Raw genomic sequence first — 10,000 nt, forward strand, 5'->3', positions numbered from 1 at the left:
TTCTCTATTCCTTTGTATTAAATAGGTTAAATAGAACAACAAGTTTTGAAGGTGATGATTCCAATAGTAATGAACTGTGACTGACAAATAACCAAAGACTTTTTGAAAAAAATTTCCTTTTGTCACTTTGATCAGGATTTCTCAATGATGAAAATGATCTCAAATTCCACTACTTGAAAGAAAATAGGGCACACATTTTTGAAGCGTAAATTAATGTGGAGATAAATGCTGCTTACATTTTAAGATAAGGTCAAAGTCTTCCCATCTAGGGGACTCTGCCTATAACCTGTGAGGCATGTGTTTCTGTTTGTTTTACCACAGAGAGTTGAGTTAAGTATCTGTCATAAAAATTACACAATAATCTGATCTCTTATACCTCAGTCCTGAAATGAGCATTGTTTAGACTATGTTCATGACAGGTAACATTATTTTTAATTGGTCTTTATGCATGTAACTTGTTCCTCCACCAGATAACTATTATGAAATCAAAATTTCAGAAATCAGATGAGCAAAAGCAGAGTACACAGTATATAGACAATGATCTTAAAAAAACCCAAAACCCCAAACCAAAACAAACAAAAAAATAAACCAGAAACCAGAACATCAGAGATTACAAATAAATGTGTTCATTTCATTGTGTAAAAAAGTTGTGTAAAAAAGCTATGACAAGCATATCTAAAGCTGTAAAAGCTACAATGAAAATGAGTCCTACTACAGCAAATAGAATAGCGGTGGGGAGACAACTTGATTCATAAACCTGGCGATGAGAGCCTGGTAATGCTGGTTTCTTTTTGTACAATTGGCTTGGACCAGAGTCAGAAAAAGCATGAAACACAACTTCCCTCTGAACTGCTTTACCTTTTGCTAATCTTCTCTTGTGCCATCTGTTGCTAGAGGAATTCCTCAGGTTTTCCCTCACATTAAGCTATCCCCATAGATTTTCCTCAGCACTCCTACCCAATTGCATTGGTATTCATCATTTTAATGCAACACTCATTGTACTACTTCTAGTATAAAAACTGAGGAAAAAAAAACTTTCTAATAGTTCCTAAGAGTAAACGGTTCTTTTTAAAAATTGTGTTTTACTCAAAAAATTAAGTCCAACTGAACGCATGACAGAAAATATTGATAACAAAGAAATAAGAAACTACAAAATTTTATATTTAAAATATATATGATTGTTATTGTTGAAGTAAATTAATCTCTTTTTTTGCTTTTGCCTTGGTATTTTTTCATAATAATGAATTACATACAAGTATTTATTTCTTCTATTTTAAAATTAAACCTTCAGAATTGAATTAAGGTAATACACAGTAGATGTGTGAAAGTATGATTTTCTGCTTCTACTGTGCTGTGAGAGATATAAGATAGTTATGCAGAAGGATTTACATGTGTAACACAAATATTTTATATGCATCCATCCAGTTTGCTCAGTTACATGGGTGGCTAGAACACTGAAAGTAACACAGGGGATTTGTGTTTGTAAATTATTGGTCATAAAGAGTCTCATAAACCACAAATTATTATTGGCAAAGGGGTTTACGTTTGATAATGTGAAAAGATGTATCTTACAAGCACAGCTGTGAGGTTTTCATATATAAACAGTATTTTCTGCAAGATTAGTTTCTGCCTTTAAAGAACAGAAATGTTTCCCAGGTTTTCTTGATGGTCAGGTATCACAATTATGATGCAATAGGTACATTAGCGTCTATTTTGTGACCAGATCTTCACTATGCTGTATCCAAACCAGTGATCTGCTGTGAGTTACTTCCAGGTACTGCTGTGTTGATGCTTGTTAAATGCAAACAACTGTAAATCACAGCAGTAAAAAACCCCAAACAAACTAAACAAACAAAAAAAACCACCAAAACTCCAAGTCTTGATCGGTCCATGTTGGAAAAGGAAAAGCAGTTGCATGGATGGTTTTTACAAGTGACAGTTTTATTAAATATTTATTCAAACATAAAAATAGAGTAGATAGAGGTTAAAAGCATAACGAAAGTAATATTAAAATCCCCAAATTACTGGTGTTTGTAAATTTCATAGGAAATCAGTATTTGACCTTTTTATTATAGTCTGTAATTTTTATTCCACTCTTAGTCTTCTTTTTGATCCTTTCCCCTTTAATATATTGTGGGGAGGGTATTTTAAGGGTTGTCATAGCCTATGAAACTTTAAAACTTACCCTACTTTTACATCCAGACTGAGATGTCTGTCAGCCATTTCACAAGCCTCTAGTAAAAAGAGAGTTGGATTTTTAAGACACAGAAACCACAAAATTGCCATAATTTACAATTAATTACACATTCGCTTATTAACTTTATACTTTTTAAGTGCCTGCCCGCAATCCTTTCATCCTAAAAGGAAGCATTTCAGGGTCCTCTGAAGAAGTGATAAAATTAACCAGCCTGAGCCTAGAGAGAAATATCATTTTGCCCTAAAAAAACCCTAGGTGAGCTAGGCAGCCTGGAGGCACAGCTCCACCTGCAGAGGAAGGGGCTGCCCAGCAGATGCCCAGACCCATGGGAGAGAGACCATCGCTGCAGCTGCTGCCAGCCCTCCTACATTCACTCAGCTCCTTGGGGCAGCTCTTACTCAGCACACTCAGGACCCAAAGTTTGATGATCTCAAATTAAATCCCTCTCACTAGAAGATGAGATATCTGATGACCTAAACAGATGTTTTCATTCTTGGGTTTGTTTTTTTTTAGTACAGTTAGTTTATTTTTTTCAACAACAGGAGGAAGCTTTTGAAGTAAATTATGTACTTTGTATATCATGCCACATAAAGGAATACATTATTACATTCTGATTTGTGATTACATTTGCAGGCAACTGTTATTTAAAACACTAAAGTGGGTTTTTTGCAGTGGTGCTGGAATATCCCCCATGAACTCAGAAGAAGTAATTACTTACCTTCATTAAACAATTACAGACAGTATTACCATCACCCTCGTTACCCATCTCTTTAATGCAATAAATTAGAGCCTGACTTCTTTGCTTGCTTCCTTAAAACCTAGGTTTGTGCTATACAAATATGATATAAACTCAAGAACAGTTTTAGGACTTGCAAACAACTCTTTTTCATTTTTCCCTTAGCTGAGTTTGCTAATGAGTGTTGTTATCTAAGGTAAAGAAGGACTCCAAGCAGTAGTCTAAAAATGAGCTGCTTTCATAATTCAAAAAAAATTTAAAAATCCCCTTCACCCACTTTGTTTCCATACTTCCTCCAGAAATAAATATTTCTGTAAATAACTACTAATCTATTTTAATAGCTTTGAATACTTCATGGTGAGATGGCTACTGAGAAGTATTAAGAGCTTCCTGTGCTTTTTCATAATTTTTTGTTGAATCTCTTTCAGTAGTCTGAGTTTATATGTTCTCAGAATAAAACATCACCTAATAATTAGATTTGCCATACAATAAAAAACAGTCTTTACATCTTTCTACTATATCTTATTAACCAAAAAAAAACCATACTCAATGAAAATTTTGAATTAACAGATACTTTCTAGTACTTTTCAGGACCAGAAATGTGAGCTCTTTCATAAAAAATAAAAACGAACCAAAAACAAAACCCTCAATATCTTGATTCAAAGAGCATCAGCATTTTTAATGTTTTGCATTCCATCAGATCTAGATACCATGACCACATGTTACCTAATTTTGGTTGCTGAGATGAAATACAGAAGAGAGATTTTAAGATACCTCTGGAAAAAACCATGTCAGGCTGAAGAACCTGGGTTTGAAATCACAAGATCTCTGGGCTTTAAATTCTTTTCTGCATTAAATCTAGTATTCTTGAAAAATGATATGTCAAACTTACAAGGTCTGGCAGTGACAGAAGGTGTATATATTTCTGATGAACTCTTCATATTAAAAATCTGGTTTCCTATCTTAGCTGCATCTTCAGTGGCAAGATAAGAGAATGCTCACAGCTCTTCTCTTGCCTGTGTTTCGTAGTCTTTACTTCAGTCAGAAGCATATTGTACTGTAGGTTTCCATGACTTCATGCAAACTTGAGCCAGACAACCCTAACATATATGTATGAATACATTCAACAAGACATCGCTTTTTGTGACCTAGGATGAATCCTGGAAACTACATGTTTCCAGGCTGCAAGTGGAGTAGAGAGCAAGTTTAAGCTCTTTTTTGTTTTATGTTTATGAATTTAAGGATTTATGAATTTATGAATTTATGTTTTACTCTTGTTGATTGTGCTGGTAAAACAGCATCAGCTTTATTGTTGGCATTAATCCATTAATAACACTGAGCTCATTATATGAAACTCTTTATTTTGTTATATTAGTGGGGCTCTTTTTCATTTTATAGCTGGCTTAAGTCCTGCTGAGATTCAGCAGTTATGGAAAGAAGTGACTGGAGTTCACAGTATGGAAGACAATGGCATTAAACATGGAGGGCTAGACCTCACTACTAACAATTCCTCCTCTACTACCTCCTCCACCACTTCCAAAGCATCACCACCAATAACTCATCATTCCATAGTGAATGGACAGTCTTCAGTTCTAAATGCAAGGCGAGACAGGTAATTCTGATGAGATTTCAACTGTGCTTATCATTTGACGTGAAGCGGTTGTATAACATCTGAAGTCACATGATTTCCAATCAAAAAATAGCGCTTAATAGAGGTTACTTGAGAGATTGTGGAAACCTGATTTTCCAGAATTCTTTATCAATAGGGCATAATTTTCAGTAATGATGTCTAACTATGCAGACACAACAAAATTACCTGCATGTGGTTTTATAACTCGTGAACTTACGGTAGTTTGGGTAAAAGTTAGAAATCACAGGATCAAGTGGGCTGGTGTAGGGGTGTAAATGCACATTTGTGGGGACATTTGTAGGTGCAGTTTCATTCATGTTTAACACACCTGGCAGTCAGGCCCTTACTGTTGAATCACACTCCCGGTTTCATTGACAAAGTCCATCTATATGAGTTGTCAAGGCTGTAATTCTAGAATCTGCAAAGATTTTATGTTAGAAGTGCTTCAAAACAGTATATTAAAGCAGCTTTCATGTTGTTTGTTTCTTGTAAAAAGAACCACTAAATTTTCTGTCTTTTATGCATGACAATAATGATATTTCTTACAAATTTTCAATGTTGTTAGTGTAATACGGTGATATTACACCATATAGATGAAGTTCAAATAATTTTTCAGACACATTGACAGATATTATTTACTGTTTCTTAATTTCAAGTAATGGATTAAATACAAGAGTATATAGTATCTGTAACACTTACCAATAATTATATTAGTGTAGTGAGATATTTATGATGTCAATATAAGATGAAATTTAATTGTATCTATATAACCTAAATTGTAAGTAATTTTATTTTCAAATACATTTTCCATTTAATTATTTTAACACTTATGAGACTATGATTTAAATTCTCATATGAATGTCAGAATAGTTTTCCATCATTATTTTGTATTATTTAAAAATCTGAATACCTTCAAGGTAGTACTTTTAGTTAGTATATCTTATGTGGTTATATCTCACAGAATGGTTCTTTGCTTCAGGATGTTGCCCACATCTACAGAATAATTCCCTCAATTTCTTTGATAAGTCATCATGGATGAAACAATTGCAGACTTATTTGAATGTTCCAGAAAAAGGCATGGAGTACAGCTAGGGATTTTTATGAAGCCACATAGTTAATGAAAGCAGTGCTTGTGAACAAAAATATTTATTAATGAAAGCAACTTTATTTTTATACATGCTGAGCAGAAAATTCAAATACTTTTTGAACATTCACAATATTCAGAAATTCTGAGTGTCAGTCTTCAATATTTATACTCATAATTGATCAGTTCTGAGTGTATTTTTTATTTATAGGTAAATGTTACACCAAGGTCATATGGCATAATTAGCATACGGTATTATACAGTCATCTTATTTTTTCATCCTTTATTAACAGTCATCTTTGGCTCTATTTCTTCTCTAATTGGAACATCATCTAGCCTTGGCAGTTGAACTATTCAATAGAACGATTAAATTTTTCTGACTGCTCTGAGCTAAATTGACCTGTTTTGACCTGTTTGTCACTGATCGTAACCTGACAGGCGCTAGCAGCCTCCAACGATTATGGCTTTTGAGATGAATCTGATGCCTTATTCTTTTGCTACAGCTCGTCACATGAGGAGACTGGGGCCTCCCATACTCTCTATGGTCATGGAGTTTGCAAATGGCCTGGCTGTGAAAGCGTTTGTGAAGATTTTGGACAATTTTTAAAGTAGGTGGATTTTTATTCCTTGGTACAAAATCGTTCAAGGCAAGGGAAAGTGAAAGATGGCAAACAAAGTTTTACTGTAAACCATATCAGAGATTTTTTCGTGTGTATTTCAAGCAACTGGATAATCGAGGCTATCGGCAGAGGGTCAAATTGTTATCCTTTCTTTCATGTTGAACACTTTTGCAGGCCTTTCAATAGCACAGTGTTTAATCCTCTTATTATCCTTTACTGAAATGGAGCCTCAGAAAATTTGAAGAGATGCTTTAGATTTTATATTGGATAGTAGGAGTATGAAAAAGCACATTTTAAATTCTGACAGTTTGTGTGAAGTGGGAATTACTGTGTATAGTATAAATAACAAAGCACAAAGGCCTGAGCATGACCATTTAACTCTCCCTTAATAATCTATTTTTGCTTTTATTCTTGCATGTGCACAAGATACATAGGAAAAAACCCACTGTGTACAGGTGGGTTTGCACCTTTCAGGACTGAAAAGTGATACCATTGCTTCTTCAGCATTTGATTTAGCCAGCTATTTTCTAAATCAGAGCATTTAGGAAATAAGTGACACAGCTTTTCCTTTTCATCTGCAGCTTCTTCGAACTGCAATGGGTTTCTGCAGTTCTTCATTTTTATTTATTTCAAAGTATTTACTAGTATTTCTATGTTCATTTGAATTCTCAACATCAGCACTGATTTGCTACCTATGTACATTTTGGACTGGTCTTTGTTAGAAGAGCCATACTCATTTGGCATGCAATAGATCTTAATGGAAAGCTACAGATAGGCTTATATAGATGAGTAACTTCAGGGGCTGAGACTCTTATGTTGTCATGGTGCAGCTAACAGGGTGAATGAACTGTTTCATGCTTCATCAACAATTAAGTTAATTAGCTCATTTGAAATTGCACTGCTTTGTTGCCAGGATGTTGGCAGAAACATCAAAAAGATGTGTTTACAAATGGCAAACTACGGGGTATATAACAGGAGCACCTTAACAGCAGACCATAACCACTAAGTATTACAATAACTTTTATAATAGAATTATAGCAATAGTATTCATAAAGTATTTGCAATGCTTTCTCTGTCTTTCAGTTTTAAATTAAGCAACTTTCACTGACTTGCAAATTGTACGTAGGTATCACTCCTGACAAATTTTTGTTTATTAGTGCATTAAGTGGAATGTCAAAACAATGGCTTATTATTAAAGGAAATGGTATTGGATTTAAAAGAATCTGATTTACATGAGTTTGTATTAAAAGGAAAATGAAATCTCCCAAATTCAATGTAGTGTTCTAAGTATTATTAATAATAAGAATTTAAACTCATTTAGCTTAAGCATTTTCCTTTTCAAGGAAAACTACATTTCCTGAATACGTCCATCCATCTAGCCTATAGTGATGCTAATTCTTTGGGCAGACTTTGCACATCCATTATGTCAGGTCTCTTGTTATAATCCATGATCAGTAAAACCATTTTGATTTAGGCAGTGTAGTACCAGGTTTACAGATGCTATTGCTTTCCTGAACCAAATAACCCTGGAAAATGTGAAAGTGACACATAACATCTTGATAATTCTGGCTCAGAAGCAATCAGGGTTTACAGCAGTGTCATGGCTTTTTGTCCTATACATCAGCAGAAGCTATCCGAGAATATTTTGTTATTTCTTCTTTTCATTGAAGTCTGTTTACTGTGCCCTTAAACAAATAAGAAGTCATGATGGTGAATAGGAGAGTTTGTTTATGAAATAGAAATATTCCTTCATTTTACACTAGCGTTAAGATGGAAATCAATACATAACCTTGCATTAGATTCTTTAGTACCTTTTCATGTTCACACTAATGCAAAATCCCCATTACAATTAAAAAACATTTTCTTTCAATTAAAAATAAACTTTTAGTCCAAAGATTGACCATTTTTCCAACCCATTAACTTTATAGGGGATGACAGGACTAATGGCTGTAGTTTTCAAGGCTTTGCTCTTAGTCTAATCTTTGTTGCGATGTTTCAGGTTCTCTGACTTGAAACAATATGATACCTGTGTTAAGAGAGTTAATGCAAGTGTATTGTACCAAAATGAAATATTAATAAGGTACTCTACCCCAGTCTAGTAGTCTGTATTTCTGTAATATGCTTATGACAACTTTAAAGAGTGCTTGGTTTATTAAGTGAACTGCAACTTTAGCTCAGAAAATGGTTTACCTAGCATCTTGATCTAAAAAAAGAAAAACAAGCAGAGCCTCCAAGAAGGAAGGTAAGGACAGAAAACACCAGCTTGGCTTCACTTGGCTAATCAGGAAAATGATGTAGGGTGAAGTAACAAATAACTTTCAATAAATTACTTAAAGCAACAAAAAGCCATTTTCACAATTTTTTTTTTTTTTTTTTTTTTTTTTTAATAAGGTAATTTGGGGACATTCCAATTAGCTACAGTTCTTTTCAGGTATTCTGAATGGCTCAAGAAGTTTCACATTAAGTGAAACTAGATTAATGCTTGGAAACATATGAAATGGTTTCAAGAAAGTACAGAAAATCTTCTTCATGGTAAATTTCTGTATATGTAACAAAACCTAAACCCATATGCTTTCTTTGTTATCCCTCAACTACAGACACAAACCTATGGTTTATATTTCTGTCTTTGTAAGATGGTATTAACTTATAGGTGCTCATGTATGCAAGATCAGTTTGACTATCCAGTAAAAGCAGCTTTTGGCATAAAAAATACTTCAAAATTTAAAGACTAATTAAAGAATGCCATTACATAACTAAGAAAAAGATTACAAGATTTAAAGAAAATTTCAGGCCCCGACATGATTAAAAAAGTGTCAAAATGCTTATGAAAACACGGAACTCTGCTGTGAAACAACTATTGACAGAAATTAACCATTTTCTGGTCTCTAAGTGAGGAAACCAATAGATCTCTCAAAGCATTTAATATTGTCTTCATTATGGTTTTTTAAATGTCAGAATGCAATAACATATAAGAAAACTTCAGAGTGTTTTGTCTGCAAAATTAATTATCATTCCATTGGTCCTAAGTCAGATTGAGTAGGAAGGATTTGACTTATTGTGCTTAAGCCAGGAGGTTTACAATACAACATTCCAGCCAGCAGACAAGTGTTCTTTAACCTGCATGTGGCAGACACCAGCAAACATAACACAAGCTTCAGTACAAAGAATGGTAATGTTTTCATCTATAGAGACAAGGGGGGAAAAAATCATGCTAGAGAAGATAGGCCAGCTTTGCAACAGATGTTTTTATAGGGCATGAGAGCATGTTTAGAATCCTACAAAGAATAATGACCAAGCATCATAGTCAGGATGACAGAAACAAAACCATATAAAGAAATAACTTAATGAAACATAATTAGTGCCATATAAAAATTGCTGGTTCTTTCTTTTTTCCCCCCTCTTTCAGCTGCAAAGTGATATTCAGCATTATGTACTTTCCTATTTAGTGTGCATTGTTGGGTATTTTTGGTCTTTGACTAGGTGATACGGCTGTAAAATGATGACCTCAAGAATATTCTTTGAACTTGTCAGAATGTTGTTTCTTTTGGTGACAGTGCCACCATCTCTCAAAACTAAGGCATCTGACATAATCAGCTAAATGAAAAGTGACAGCTAACATTTTGTATTTAAACTCCTGTCAGTGTTTAAACATAAAAAGCTTGATGCAAAATAAATCAAACACCACTGATACGCAAGTGAAACATTTTGTTAAAACAATCCCTGACACACTTGG

General features: G+C 33.9%; 1 protein-coding gene across 1 annotated transcript in view; it reads left to right on the plus strand.

The window, feature by feature from the left end:
• Positions 1–10,000, plus strand: part of LOC131591951 (forkhead box protein P2-like) — a 397,175-nt gene that overhangs the window by 340,370 nt on the left and 46,805 nt on the right. The window contains exons 11-12 of the mRNA XM_058863087.1: positions 4,332–4,545; positions 6,151–6,255. Of these exons, the coding sequence (XP_058719070.1) occupies positions 4,332–4,545; positions 6,151–6,255 (319 nt within the window). The remainder of the gene's footprint in view (positions 1–4,331; positions 4,546–6,150; positions 6,256–10,000) is intronic.

This window comes from Poecile atricapillus, chromosome W, assembly GCF_030490865.1.
Source record: "Poecile atricapillus isolate bPoeAtr1 chromosome W, bPoeAtr1.hap1, whole genome shotgun sequence".
NCBI classification, from domain to species: Eukaryota; Metazoa; Chordata; class Aves; order Passeriformes; family Paridae; genus Poecile; species Poecile atricapillus.